General features: G+C 31.6%; 2 protein-coding genes across 3 annotated transcripts; both read left to right on the forward strand.

Annotated features, from left to right (window-relative positions):
• The first annotated feature begins 57 nt into the window (after window positions 1-57).
• On the forward strand, window positions 58-10381 carry LOC116846657 (probable cytochrome P450 6a13). 2 transcript variants are annotated; one of them, XM_032820785.1, is made up of 3 exons: window positions 69-109; window positions 2360-3959; window positions 6949-7399. In XM_032820785.1, the coding sequence occupies exon 2, from the start codon at window positions 2449-2451 to the stop codon at window positions 3955-3957; it is 1509 nt and encodes a 502-aa protein (XP_032676676.1). In that variant the 5' UTR covers window positions 69-109; window positions 2360-2448; the 3' UTR covers window positions 3958-3959; window positions 6949-7399. The 2 variants fall into 2 exon arrangements, with proteins under 2 accessions (XP_032676675.1, XP_032676676.1); XM_032820784.1 differs by lacking the exon at window positions 2360-3959 and having other exon boundaries at window positions 58-109; window positions 6949-10381.
• A 1875-nt stretch (window positions 10382-12256) lies between these two features.
• On the forward strand, window positions 12257-15959 carry LOC116846659 (cytochrome P450 9e2-like). The gene is made up of 2 exons (XM_032820787.1): window positions 12257-13809; window positions 14529-15959. Exon 1 carries the CDS (start codon window positions 12299-12301, stop codon window positions 13805-13807), a length of 1509 nt encoding a protein of 502 aa, XP_032676678.1. The 5' UTR covers window positions 12257-12298; the 3' UTR covers window positions 13808-13809; window positions 14529-15959.
• Window positions 15960-16080: the final 121 nt, after the last annotated feature.

The raw sequence follows: 16080 nt of genomic DNA on the forward strand, positions 1-16080 counted from the left end.
GGGCGAGGGGGGGGGGGGGAAATTTGTAATCCCAACTCCCATTCCTCCGCTGGATACGTTCATTCCACGCGCAAAAGCCGACGGGCGAGCATCGAAAGCTGGAGTTCGGGTTAGTTTTACCCAGTGTGTATTTTACGTCACAAAATTGTGCGAAGTAAAAATTTCAAATATTTTATAAAATTGCTTTAAACTGTTTCTTCGTTTACATATAGCGTCCTAAAAGTATATTATTCTCCTATCCATCAAAAATATCGATTTATAAAAATAAATAAAAATTCATGTTTTTTTATAGATAACATTTACATTTATCATGTTTTCATTATTTTATTTTCAATAGGTTATAAATTAACAAAATGTATAAAAATAGCCTATAAAAAATATTTGTTTTTGTGCGAAATTGATAATTCTTAAATTTTACCTCATTTTTGCTCATAAAAAAACTGCCATTTTCAACTTGCAAAAAAAATATGGTTCTTGGATTAAACAAAAAATTTACTTGAAAACATTTTAAAGTTCAACTTTTTTGCTTTTCAACAATTCCTCATGGAACCCTAAACATGTATTTTTCATAAAATTATGACCATTTAAAAAAAAAACAATTTATAAGAAAAAATATTAAAGTTTTCTTTTACTTATTTATAAATATCTTTGAGCGTGTTAACTATATCGTCATGAAACTTCTTTTATATTGCTTCTAAGATAATTTTCTATCGATTAAAAAAAAAGCATTAAATTTGAACAATTAGAACTCGAGTTATAGGTTTTCAAAGTTGTCCGGATTACGCTAACCCAGTGTGTACTTCCCGTAACTTTTTTATAATGTGTATCATGAGGATTGATACTACAAATTTTATTCTTAAATATATACGGTGGAAGGAAGAGGTATAATAATAATAAAATGTAGATAATCAGGTATACACATTTTGTATACTATAAACAAAGTTTATTCATTAAAAGTGCTTATACATATTCCCGTCTGTTCTTTTACACATACGTTATGATAGCTTAACACTCGTTAGTGTACTTTTCACATACGAAAAAATGCATATTCTTAACTGCTAGATAATTTTTGCTTTATAGAAGTAATAATATTCTAAAGTATATTAACGTACACGTATGTTAAGATCTATCAGATAAGGCAAAACAGTGAAATCAAAATACGATACATTTTGCGAAATAACCAATAATAATTAAGCGGTTTGTTAATTAAAATAAAATAAATTACAATAATAAAATAAGGACATAAAGAGCCAAAGTTGCCGATGTTAAAAGCTACATACAAAAATTTATTTTAATTCGTGAAATACGATTCGACCATTTGATGTGGTCTTCTTCAGTTTAAGTCGGTCAATAAAATATCACATTATAAATCCCTTGATGGTGGTGTCATACTTTCAAAACTGTCACAGACTGTTCCACCCTGGTAGTCAGTGTTCGTAAGCACATGAAATAAGGAAATCTCCTGCACTCCAACAGTCAATAAATTCAGTTCCAAACCAACTTTACTTGACGGACATGAAGTCACACTCGTGTAACAGGCCAACCAGAAATTTAACGGAATAATGTAGCGGCGGGTCCATCTAAGTGAACCATATTAAAGATTTAAAATTCAGCACAAACATGACTAACAGAAACAATAACATTCTGAGCAGATAAGCGACATTTACTATTGATAAAGTCGTTGCAGAGTACGCACGTAATAACATCGATCAGAGAATGAACGTACGGATTATATAATAGAGAGAGAAAGAGAGAGAATGTAGATATTAAACATTTTCATATACAAAATACATACGTTACTAATACAACATAACGTAGGTAATTTAATTTATTAAAAAAATAGTTAACAATAAATAAAGTTTTAAACACAATTTACATCACGTTATATTACGTTAAACTTAAATATTCAATGTAAATAGGCGTATACAATTTAGTATAATACGACACATGTCGTAATACGATATAGGACACATCACTTGTTGAATAATAATCAGTAAAACTATTATGCGGTTATATAATCTAGCTCTCTGAGGTGAGATGATGCATGTCAACAGTCTTCTATCAATGTCAATATTATTAAGAGTTATTAATAGAAAACGTTTTCTTTTATAGAAAGTAATAAGTTAATTTATTAAATATAATAAATAATAAATTAATTTTTAAAAATACTACATTAGTTTATTCGGATAACGAGAACTCCGAATTTAGCATTTAACATTAACTAGATTTCTAAATAAAATAAAAATTGTATCATAATAACTAAAAAAATTCTCATAGCAATATCATTTGTGATGTCATCTTTCATTTGGCAGGCTGTTTTCTGCTAATCAACTAACACTATTATATTTACATATTGCAGCTATTTGTGAAAGATAGAATTATCACAGTTGAAACAGTCGCTCGACGCCGGACCATTCAGTGGCAAGTGTTTATTACAAGAGGAAAGAAATGGCTATCGCGCTCGTATCTTTAATTCTCGGAGCAATAATAATTCTTTATCTCTACCTAACAAAAAACTTAAAATACTGGCAAAAACGAGGAGTTCCTTGCCTGAATGGCGCTCTACCGGGAATTGGCAATATGTGGAATTTTATCTCTATGAGGGAAACCTTCTCCGAATGGTGTCGCATAACTTACAATAATAATAAGGATTACAGCATGGTCGGTTTCTACAATTTGATGAAGCCCACATTGCTGATCTGCGAGCCGGAGCTGGTAAAAACAATACTGCAAACAAACTTTACAAATTTCCACATTAATGGACTCACAGTCCACCCTGAGTTGGACCCCCTTCTGTCGAACAATCCCTTTTTTACATACGGAGATAAGTGGATGCTTGGACGAAAGCGGCTGACCTACGCATTCTCCGGCATGAGATTAAAGATTATATTCAAAAGCGTTAAGCAAGTATGTGAAGAATTAGACAATTACTTAGATAAAAAGCTAAGTAAAGTTGAAAAGGTGGAAATAGAACTGAAGGACTTGTTCGCCAAGTACACCGCGCAGGTTGTAGCAAACGCTGGTTTTGGTGTAAATGGATTATGTTTCGACGATAAGAAACAGAAGGACTCCTTCGACGCAATAGGCAAATCTTTCTTCGAGCCGTCTCTTATGAACAATATCATCAGTAACATTGTGTTTCTAATACCTTGGTTGGGCAAAGTTCTCAGGCTAAGATTCTTGCCAAAAAAAGTCGACCATTTTTTCAGAACGATGATCAAGGATATTATGGAGCAAAGAAGAACAAGTGAAACGCGGAGAAACGACTTTCTTCAATTAATGGTCGAATTGGAGCATATGGAAAATGATAAGTTTGACATAGAAGTCCTGGCGTCTCACGCGGTGTCATTCTTCTTCGACGGTTACGAGACTTCCAGCCTAACTTTAAGCTTTATTGGATTTCACTTAGCTGCTTACCCAGAAGTGCAAAAGAAATTACGCGAAGAGATAATAACCGTACTGTCCAAGCATAATGGTACTCTTACATATGAAGCCTTGAAGGAAATGATCTATATGGATCAAGTAATAAATGAGTCACAGAGAGTCTTACCTGCGTTAGCATATCTTACTAAAATCTGCACAAACGCGATTGATTTGAAGGGATCTGACGGTGTGGTTTGTTCTGTGGAGCCTGGAACAAACATTGTAATATCCGTTCATGGTTTACAGAGTGATTCTAGATATTGGGAGAATCCGGACGTATTTGATCCTGAGAGATTTAGTCCGGAAAAGAAACACGCCATCGAAAAATTTGCCTTTCTTCCCTTCGGCGAAGGCCCGCGAATGTGTGTGGGAATGAGGATGGCTATACTGCAAATAAAAGCATGTCTCGCTATATTCTTGAGAAAGTATAGCTTGGAACTTTCTCCGAAGATGCAGTTGCCCTTGAAGTTGGGGGCAGCAAGTTTCATGAACACGATAGAAGGGGGTGTTTGGGCCTTTATCCGACCAATTTAATTGTATGTATCTTTAACCTCCTGTAGTTTGTTATAGTGACTTTATTTGTTATCAGTGAAAATATTTCTTGCCTACACTGAAATCTTTCGATATTTTTTACTGTTATTTATTGCGACAACTATATGCATATTTTTTATAATATCATTTACTTCTTTTGTCTTTGTGATGATCCCTTTAATGTTACGATATTCTGTTGTTCGCTGAAATACTTGTATTCCTTTTATATTACAGGTTTATTTAATGTTTTTTCGGATAATTATTGTCTCATATATAAATATTTTCGAAAAAATATGAAGATTATAAATCTTTCTTTTAATTGCACAATATTCTATTTACGCGTTAAAACATATCTTTCATTTTTTATCCGCATTTCTTATCATTTGACCAGGTCAAATGTGTGCGCAATAAAAAGTTGCATCATTAATACGCTACTAAAATAGTATCGTTGCATTTAATTCAACAAGATATCATGTTACTACTAAGAAAATATATATTTCACATTAAATTGCGTGGTGTAAGTTATGCAATGCATTTAATAACATCACAATATCATAATATCATTAAATCGCTATATATAAATGAAAATATACATTTTTTATTTTCAAACATATATTAATAAATAGGTTTCATCTTTGTAATAACTACTAATAATAATCTAAAACTTTTCGTTATCAAACTCATAAATATGATTGGAATGATATATATGTAATATTGCTTAAACATTTACAAAAATATATATAATTGTGCAGCGGAAGAATTGTAACTTTTTCTTAAATAATTAAATCAAACACTTTGATCTACAATTAATTGTAAACTGTTATAGCATAAGCCATATGATAATTAATATTAAAAATTTTATTTTCAAATATATACGGTGGAAGGAAGAGGTATAATAATAATAAAACGTAGATAATCATGTATACACATATTGTGTACTATAAACAAAATTTATTCATTAAAAGTGTTTATATATATTTGTGTCTGTTCTTTTACACATACGTTAAGATATCACGACATGTTAATACTTTTCGTACATAAAAGAATATATATTCTTAACTGTTAGATTATTTTGAACACATTACTTTATGGCAATAGTAATAATATCCTAAAGTGTATTAACGTGCATGTACATTAAAATTTATTAGATAAAGCCCCATTATTATATTAGATTAAATTTATTAGATAAAGGGCGACATCAAAATGCGATAAATTTTGCAAATTAACCAATAATAATTAAGTGGTTCATTAATTAAATTGAAATAATTAATCTGTATGAAATAATCTGCCAAAATAAAAACAAGATTCAACAAATACATTATATATTTGTCTAGCGTAAATCATGTTGTCATGTTGTCATGTAAAGTCTTTACCGTTCTCAACAGACTATCGATCAATTTATATTTCGTCAGTCAAAATTCTCAACTCGTTAATAAAAGGCGAATATATATACCTGTTTTTGATACCAATTAAATAATAACAAAAAACAGTTTTGATATAGTTTCTTGAAGAACCAAAAACACGGGCATTAGTAACAAGTAACTTTTCTATACGGACTTTCTGGATGTTTGACATCACGTAACAGATTCTAAAACAAACAAGTGCTAAAGAAAACTAAATATAACAATCACCTTTACGTAATGTTCTATAGCGTAACAGCAACAGAAATCCAGATTGGTAACAGGCCAAACGGAAATTTAACAGAATAACGGAATAATGTAGCGACAGGTCCATCCAAGTGAACCATCGAATTTTAAGTCAAAGGCTTAAAATTAGGCACAAACATGACTAATAGAAACAGTAACATTTAGAGCAGATAAACGACATTTACTGTCGATAAGGTCGCTGCAGAGTACGCACGTAATAATATCGATCAGAGAATGAACGTATTGACTATATAATAAAAAGAGAGAGAATGTAGATATTAAACATTTTCATATACAAAATTAATATAATTAATTAAATATTTTCATAAACATACCTTATTGATTCAACATAACGTAATATAATTTATTAAAAAAATAGTTAACAATAAATAAATAAAGTTTTAAATCACAATTTACATCATGTTATATAAACTTAAATATTCAATAAGCAGGCGTATACAATTTAGTATAATACGATACATATCGTAATATGATATAGGACACATGTCTCGTTGAATAATAATTAGTTACACTATTATGCGATTACATAATCTGGCTCTATATGGTGAGATGACGCATATCAGCAGACTCCTGTCAATGTCAATACTATTACCAAATTTGCCAATAAGAAAAACGTTATAAAAAAATACCAAACTAATTTATTAAAAATGATACATAATAAATTAATTTCTTTAAAACATAGATTGGTTTATTCAAATAATAACGAATACTCCAAATTTATACCGAATTTACTCCAATGTACTCTCAATAAAATTTAGCATTTAACATTTAATTTTTAGATTTCTAATTAAAATAAAAATTGTATTATTTAACTAAAAAAAATTTAACTAAAAATTCTCATAACAACATCATTTGTGACGTCATCTTCGGGCAGGCTATTTTGTGGCAATCATTTAACACTACTATAAGGTAAACTCGTATTAGATGGCCATACTTTTTTAGAATACGGAAATATGCATTTTTATTGTTATTTTTTAATAGCTTTTGGCACATTACTTCACTGAAGCCTACAGTACATAATACTATCAGAGTTAAAGGGAAAATACTTAATCGAAATTATTTATTACAAAAATATCAAAACATAAGCATTGGCCATCTTACCTGAATTTTTCAAATAAAATAGCCCTAACATTAAGGAATAGATGGCCCATACATATTTTATATTCAAGATGTACCTATTATTTTATAAAATAATTGAAAAAAACATAATTTGACATATTTATCTTAGTATAAGATATTTAATACATATTATTTGTGAAAAATATAATACACACATAAAGTAGAAACTTCTATTACAAAACTTAAATTCTAAATTTTTGCTTTTCAGCAAGGTGGAAAAGATGGAAATAGAACTGAAAGTTCTGTTCGCCAAGTACACGGTACAGATGGTAGCGAACGCTGGTTTTGATGTGAACGGATTGTGTTTCGACGATGAGGAACACGAGGAATCCTTCGACGCAATAAGCAAATCTTTCCTCGACTCGTCTCTTCTAAACAACGTTATCTTCAACCTTGTGTTTCTAATATCTTGCCTGGGCAAAGTTCTCAGGATAAGAACCTTGCCAAAAAGTAAAGCTCGTGCAATCTTTTGATCAAAATATATTGCACATAAGATTTAATTAATATTGAAAGTAATTTTTTAAACATAACGACTTTCGTTTTATAAGTGTTCATAGAATGATAGTAGGCCATCTTACTCAAAATATTGAATGAGAGACGACTATAATATTTATAAACAAGTAGTGAAAATGAAAATAAAAAATACATATTACAATTTACATAACTTCTTTATATATCTAACGTATATTTGATTGCGATAGTTTATCTGCAATTTATTCAACGTTACAGCAAGTTTTAGTGGATACATGAAAAATTTGACAGGTAGTCGAAAATAAACATATAATATAACATATAACATATAATATAATATAATATTCATAATCTTGCTATTTCAAAAAATGTACGCACATATATTACGATAAGTATCGATTAATTTTGTAACCGGTTACGCAAACGCAATATCATGCAATTATTAGAAAATTACAGCCTACGGCCATCTTTCCGGTATGGACATAATACCCGAGTTTACCGTAATTGCATATTACCGCTATTCGTGAAAGATAGATCACAGATGAAACAGCCGCTCGACGCTGGATCATTCAGTTTCAAGTGTCTATTGAAAGAGGAAAGAGATGGCTACCGCGCTCATATCTTTAATTCTTGGAGCAATAATAGTTCTCTATCTCTACCTAACAAAAAACTTAAAATACTGGCAAAAACGAGGAGTTCCTTGCCTGAATGGTGCTCTACCGGGAATTGGCAATATGTGGGATTTTCTCTCTATGAAGGAAACCTACCCCGAATGGTGTCGCAAAATTTACTGTGATAACAAAAGTCATAGTATGGTCGGTTTCTACAAGCTTACGAAGCCCACATTGATGATCCGCGAGGCGGAGCTGGTAAAAACAATACTACAAACAAACTTCACAAATTTCCACATCAATGGACTCACGGTCTACCCTGAGTTGGACCCCCTTCTGTCGAACAATCCTTTTTTTTCATACGGAGATAAGTGGATGACTACACGAAAGCGGCTGACCTACGCATTCTCCGGCATGCGATTGAAGATTATACTCGAAAGTGTTAAGCAAGTATGTGAAGAATTCGAGAATTACTTAGATAAAAAACTGAACAAGGTGGAAAAGATGGAAATAGAATTGAAGGATCTGTTCGCCAAATACACCGCGCAGGTGGTAGCGAACGCTGGCTTTGGTGTGAACGGATTGTGTTTCGAAGATGAGGAACACGAGGAGTCCTTCGACGCAATAGGCAAATCTTTCCTCGACCCGTCTCTTTTAAACAACGTTATCTTTAACCTTGTGTTTCTAATACCTTGGTTAGGCAAAGTTCTCAGGATGAGAACCTTGCCAAAAAAAGTGGACCGTTTCTTCAGAACGTTGATCAAGGATATCATGGAGCAAAGAAGAACGAGCGAAACGCGGAGAAATGACTTCCTCCAATTAATGGTCGAATTGGAGCATATGGAAAATGATAAGGTCGACGAGAAGAAATTAGAAATCCTGGCGTCCCACGCGGTGTCATTCTTCGTCGACGGTTACGAGACTTCCAGCACGAATTTAAGCTTTATTGGATTTCACTTAGCTGCTTACCCAGAAGTGCAGAAAAAATTACGCGAGGAGATAAGAACTGTGCTGTCCAAGCACAAAGGCATCCTCACATTTGAAGCCTTGAAAGAAATGACCTACATGGATCAAGTAATAAGCGAGTCACAGAGAGTCGTACCTACGTTAACATATTTTACCAGAATCTGTACGAACGCGATTGATTTGAAAGGATCTGACGGTGTGGTTTGTTCTGTGGAGCCTGGGACAGACATTGTGATATCCGTTCATGGTTTGCAAAATGATTCTAGATATTGGGAAAACCCGGATGTGTTTGATCCTGAAAGATTCAGTCCGGACAAAAAACACAATATCGAAAAATTCGCCTTTCTTCCCTTCGGCGAGGGACCACGAATGTGCGTGGGAATGAGGATGGCTCTGCTGCAAATGAAGGCATGTCTCGCTGTAATCTTGAGAAAATACAGCTTGGAACTTTCTCCGAAGATGCAGTTGCCCTTGAAGTTGAGGGCAGCAAGTTTCCTGAACGCGGCAGAAGGTGGTGTTTGGGCCTTTATCCAACCGATTTAATTGCATGTGTTTTTAATCTCCTGTAATTTGTTGTAGCGACTTTATTTGTTATCAGCGAAAATATTTCTTACCTATAATGAGATCTTTTAATATATCTTGCATATTATTTATATTGTATCAAATATCTTTTTATAATATCATTTACTTCTTTTATCTTTGGTTATAATCCCTTTAAGATGTTATGATAATTTGTTGTGTTCGCTGAGTTACTTTTATTCCTTTTTATACTTTTATCGTTTTATATTATCGATTTAATATTTTTCGGATAATTATTCCGCTTGTATATAAATATATTCGAAAAAATGTGAAAATTATAATCCCTTCTTTTAATTGCACAATGTTCTGTTTTGTATAGTTACAAAGAATATTTTTCATTTTTTATCTGTATTTCTTATTATTTGATCAGGTCAAATATGTAGGATATCCGGTAACTTACAAAGGATTAGAGATATACAAGATTAGGTCAAAACATAACATTGCTCTGAACAAAATATTCCTCTACCATTTAGCGTACAATTACATAAAATTTTGATTAATTAATTTTAAAATTTTTCCAAGAATTTTAAAATTAATCCCAGAAGATTCGTGAATTATCACGCGCCATACGGTAAATGAGTTGTGATGGCGATGTTTACCGCCGTATTCTTGTATGTTAGGTCAAACTGAACAAAAAAATTCTCTACCATTTTCCAAATGACCACATAGATGTTTAGTTATTAATTCTTGAATTAATAAGTTTTTTACGTGGTTGTTCGCAAAATAGAGGAATTTTTTATTTAGTTTGACTTAACTTATCTACCTGTATAACGCAGCTCCTCTGTAAATTACCAGACAGCCTGTATACGCAACAAAAAGACGTATCACATTAAAATAGCGTCATTGTTTTAAAGTAATGACATCTCATGTCATTTACGAAGACAATATATGTCTCATATTCAATCGCGTGATGTAAGTTATACTTTACGTGATGCTTTTAATAGTATCGTAATAACAATTTCATTAAACGATGTCATACATAAATAAAAATACATATTTTTTATTTTCAAACAAGTAGGTTTCATCTTTGTAAAAACTACTAATAATAATCTGAGACTTTTCGTGATCAAACTCAGATATGATTAAAATGATATATACATATATCATGATATATATATATATATAATACATACATTATGATATGATATATATGTATATCACTTAGTCATATACAAAAATATATATAATTATAGAGCGGAAAAATTATAACTTTTCCCTATACGATTAAATCAAACGATTTGATTTACAATTAATTCTAAACTTACAGCATAAGTCATATGATAATTAATACTATAAGTTTTATTTACAAATATATACGGTAGAAGGAAGAGGTATGTATAATATATGTAGACAATCACGTATACATATATTATAAAAAGAGTTTATTCATTAAAAATGCTTCTATATATTTCCGTGTGTTCTTTTACACATTTTTATGATAGCATAACACACTCGTTAGTGTACTTTCCACATACAAAAAAATACATATTTTTAACTGCTAAATTATTCTTAACATATTCCTTTATAGCAGTAACAATAATATTCAAAAGTATAATAACGTACACGTATGTTAAATTCTATCAGATATCACAATGCGGTAAAATAAAAATGCGATACATTTTGCGAATTAACTAATAATATTTAAGCGGTTTGTTAATTAAAATGAAATAATTAAACTATTAAAATAATCTGCCGAAATAAAAATAAAGTTTAATAAATGCATTATATATTTGTCTAGCGTAAATCATGTTAGGTCTTTACCGTTTTCAACAGACTATCCATCGATTTGTATTTCGTCAGTCAAAATCTATAACTCTGTGATAAAGTGCGAATGTATATGCTTGCTTTTGGTATCAATTAAATAATAACAAAAAACAGTTTCAACAAAGTTTCTTGAAAAACTAAAAACACGAACATTAGTAACAGGCAACTTTTCCATACGGACTTTCTGGATGTTTGACATTACGTAACAGATTCAAACAGGTGCTAAAGAAAACGAAATGTAACAATCACCTCTACGGAACGTTTTATAGCGTAACAGAAATCTAAATCAGTAATAAGCCAAACAGAAATTTAACGGAATAACTGAATAATGTAACGACGTATACATCCAAGTAAATCATTAGAGGCTTAAAATTCGGCACAAATATGAATAAGAGAAACGAAAACATTTCGAGCAGATAAGCAACATTTACTATTGATAGTCGCATTTACTATTGATAGAGTACACGCATAGTAACATCGAGCAGGAAATAAACGCACGATTTATGTGATAGAGAGAAAGAATGAATAGATATTAATCATTTTTATGTACGAGTACCAAATACATACATTACTCATACAACATAACGTTGGTAATTTAATTTATTAAAAAGAAGTTGACAATAAATAAAATTGTAAAACACAATTTACATCACCTTATGTAAATTTGAATATTCAATATAATTACGATGTAGGACACATTGTTGAAAAATAATCAGTGGAACTATTATGCGATTACATAATCTGACTTTACGTAGTGAAATGACGCATATCAGTAGTCTCCTGTCAATGTCAATATCACTAAGAGTTGTTAATAGAACAAATGTCATAAAAAATATCAAATTAATTTATTAAAAAAGATATATGATAAATTAATTTCTTTAAAAAGATGCTACAATGGTTTATTAGGATGATAACGAATACTCCAAATTTAGCATTTAATATTTGTTAAATTTTTAATTAAAATAAAAATTGTATTATATAACTGAAAACATTTTCATAGCAACATCATTTGTGACGTAACCTTCATGCAGGCTACTTTGTGTCAATCAACTAACACTACTATACTTGCATATTACTGCTATTTGTGCTAGATAGAGTTATCACGATTGAAACAGCCGCTCGACATCGGATCATTCAGTACCAAGTGTGTATTGAAAGAGTAAAGAGATGGCTACCGCGCTCGTATCTTTAATTCTCGGAGCAATAATAATTCTTTATCTGTATCTAACGAGAAATTTAAAATATTGGCAAAAACGAGGAGTTCCTTGCGCAAATGGCGCTCTACCGGGAATTGGTCATATGTGGGATTTTGTCTCTATGAAGGAAACCTTCTCCGAATGGTGTCGCAAAATCTATTGTGATAACAAAGGTCACAGTATGGTCGGTTTCTATAATTTCATGAAGCCTACATTGCTGATTCGCGAACCGGAGCTGGTAAAAACAGTGCTACAAACAAACTTCACAAATTTTCACGACAATGGACTCAAAGTCGACCCTGAGTTGGATCCTCTTTTGGCGAACAATCCTTTCTTCGTGTACGGAGATAAGTGGGTGATCGGACGAAAGCGGTTGACCCATGCATTCTCCGGCATGAGACTAAAAATTCTACTTGAGAGCGTTAAGCAAGTATGTGAAGAATTAGAGAATTTTGTGGATAAAAAGCTAAGCAAGGTGGAAAAAGTGGAAATAGAACTGAAGGATCTGTTCGCCAAGTACACCTCGCAGGTGGTAGCGAACGCTGGTTTTGGTGTGAACGGATTATGTTTCGACGATGAGAAACAGAAGGAGTCCTTCTACGCATTAGGCAAATCTTTCCTCGAGCCGTCTTTTATAAACAACCTTATCTTTAACATTGTGTTTCTAATGCCTCGGTTGGCCAATGTTCTAAAGATAAGATTCTTGCCAAAAAATGTCGACCATTTCTTCAGAACATTAGTCAAAGATATCATCGAGCAAAGAAGAACAAGCGAAACGCGGAGAAATGACTTCCTCCAATTGATGGTCGAATTGGAGCGTATGGAAAATGATAAATTCGACGTAGAAGTCCTGGCGTCCCATGCGGTGTCATTCTTCCTCGACGGCTACGAGACTTCCAGCACAACTTTATGTTTCGTTGGATTTCACTTAGCCGCTTACCCAGAAGTGCAGAAGAAATTACGCGAGGAGATAATAACCGTGCTATCCAAACATAATGGCACTCTCACATATGACGCCTTGAAGGAAATGACCTACATGGATCAAGTAATAAGCGAGTCACAGAGAGCCATACCGACATTAGGATTTATGACTAGATTATGCACAGATACGATTGATTTGAAAGGATCCGACGGTTTGGTTTGCTCTGTGGAGCCTGGAACAAATATTGTGATATCCGTCCATGGTCTACAAAAAGATTCTAGTTATTGGGAGAACCCGGACTTGTTTGATCCTGAAAGATTCAGTCCAGACAAGAAACACAACATCGAGAAATTCGCCTTTCTTCCCTTCGGTGAGGGCCCACGAATGTGCGTAGGAATGAGGATGGCTATACTGCAGATGAAGGCATGTCTCGCTATGTTTTTGAAAAAATACAGCTTGGAACTTTCTCCGAAGACGCAGTTGCCCTTGAAGTTGAAAGCAGCAAGTTTCTTAAATGCGGCTGAAGGTGGTGCTTGGGCTTTCATCCGACCGATTTAATTGCACGTATTTTTAATCTCCTGTAATTTGTTGTAGCGACTTTATTCTTTATCATCGAAAATATTTTTTGCCTATAATGAGATCTTTCAATACATATTACATATTATTTACTGTATTAAATTTTTTTTTTCAATATCATCTACTTCTTATACATTTGGTGATAAGCTCTTTAAAATGTTACGATAATCTGTTGTTCGCTGAATTACTTTCATACTTTTTATACTTTTATTCTTTTATATTACAGATTTTATATTTTTTGGATAATTTTCGCTTGTATATAAATACATTCGAAGAAATATGAAGATTATAATATCTTCTTTTAATTGCACAATATTCCATTTTGTGTAGTCAAGCAGCCAATACGCGTACATTGCGTTTTAAATGTGCATTTTAATTATCATTGAAAGCGCGTTGTAAATGTACATTTATGGCGCATATTTAGCCCGCATTAAATTTGCGTTTAATGCACATTATGGCAGCGGATTAAATCTGCATTTAATACACATTATGGTAGCGCATTCAAAAAATTATTTTTCGCGTATCTCGTTTGCTGGTATCTTACGAATTTATGTGTCTACAATGTTTCTGCAATATTGCATTGCTATACACAATATTGAAACGTTGCAATAATGTTGCTACAACCGTCTTTGCTGTATGGGTTTGTCTTCCAACGTTATTTTTTATTAAATCAGTTAAACTAATATTGTTAAATCAACTACAGATATGGCATTCTGCGACATCAACATTTCATTGACGCGAGGAATCTCACTTGAAAAACTCATCTGGGAATCCCACTTAGGAAATCCACTTAGGATATCTAGGCGAAACACCCATTAGAAATTCCAATTGGGTTTTCAACAGGATTTTTCAATAAGGAGCACTTGTTCATATGCTTTAGTGTGCATAAATTTCTTAAACTAGTACGATCACTACACATAAAAAAAAAAAGTTTTGTACCAGTATACATCAGTTTAGACAGTTTTACGAAAAAGAACAGATCTTTTGTAAACAAGCAATAATTTGTGGTTTAACGATGTATCACGTAAAAAATTATTCATTTATTTTATAAAACTTGTTATTACGAAATGCGTAAATATCTCATTAATTTGAATTTATTATAAATACACAATTAATGCAGTTTCGAAGCCAATGCAGTTGAATGCGCATTAAAAGCGCATTATAAACGCATTGGCGCTCTTTGGTTACGCGATAAAAAATATCTTTCAGTTTTATACACGTTTCTTATCATTTGACCAGGTCAAATGTATACCCAGCAAAAAATTACATCGTCAATACCAGTAGAACGGCGTCATTGCTTTTGATAGAATAAGATATAATGTTACTACAAAGAAAATATATGTTTTACATCAAATCGCGCGATGTAAGTTATATCTTACGTAATGCTTTTAATAATATCATAATAACAATATCATTAAACAATTCCATATATAAATAAAAATATACCTTTTCCATTTTCAAACAAATAAGTAAGTTTCATCTTTGTGAAAACTACAAATAATAATCTGAGACTTTTCGTTATCAAAGACATGATTAGAATGATATGTATGTAATTTTGCTTAGACATTTATAAAAATATATAAGATTATGTAGCGCAAAAATTGTAACATTTTCCTATACAATATAATATAAATCAAACGATTTAATTTACAATTAATTATAAACTTATAGCATGAATCACATGATAAGTAATATAAGTTTATACATTTTATTTACAAATATATACGGTAGAAAGAACAAGTATGTAATAATAATATAGACAATCACGTATACATATTTTATATATTATAGAGAGTTTATTCATTAAAAATTCTTATACATATTTCCATGTGCTCTTTTACACATTTTTATGATAGCATACATTTTTATGAACACACTTGTTAGTATACTTTCCACATACGAAAAAATACATATTTTTAACTGCTAAATTATTCTTGACATATTCCTTTATAGCAGTAGCAATATTCTAAAGTATAATAACGTACATGTATGTTAAATTCTAGCAGAATGCGGTGAAATTAAAATGTGATAAATTTTGCGAATTAACTAATAATACTTAAGCGTTTGTTAATTAAAATGGAATAATTATTCTGTATAAAATAATCTGCCGAAATAAAAACAAAGTTTTAATAAATGCATTATATATTTGTCTAGCGTAAATCATGTTAGGTCTTTACCGTTTTCAACAGACTATCCATCGATTTGTATTTCGTCAGTCAAATCTTTAATTCTGTGACAAAGTGCGAATGTATATG

The sequence above is a fragment of the Odontomachus brunneus genome, unplaced genomic scaffold (genome assembly GCF_010583005.1).
Source record: "Odontomachus brunneus isolate Ranch 3 - 2012 unplaced genomic scaffold, Obru_v1 Obru_scaffold_066, whole genome shotgun sequence".
Taxonomy (NCBI): domain Eukaryota; kingdom Metazoa; phylum Arthropoda; class Insecta; order Hymenoptera; family Formicidae; genus Odontomachus; species Odontomachus brunneus.

What these genes read in the sequence shown, in the direction of transcription:
- LOC116846659 (XM_032820787.1), top strand. Translation starts at nt 12,299, where the DNA reads ATGGCTACCGCGCTCGTATCTTTAATTCTCGGAGCAATAATAATTCTT.
- LOC116846657 (XM_032820784.1), top strand. Translation starts at nt 7,814, where the DNA reads ATGGCTACCGCGCTCATATCTTTAATTCTTGGAGCAATAATAGTTCTC.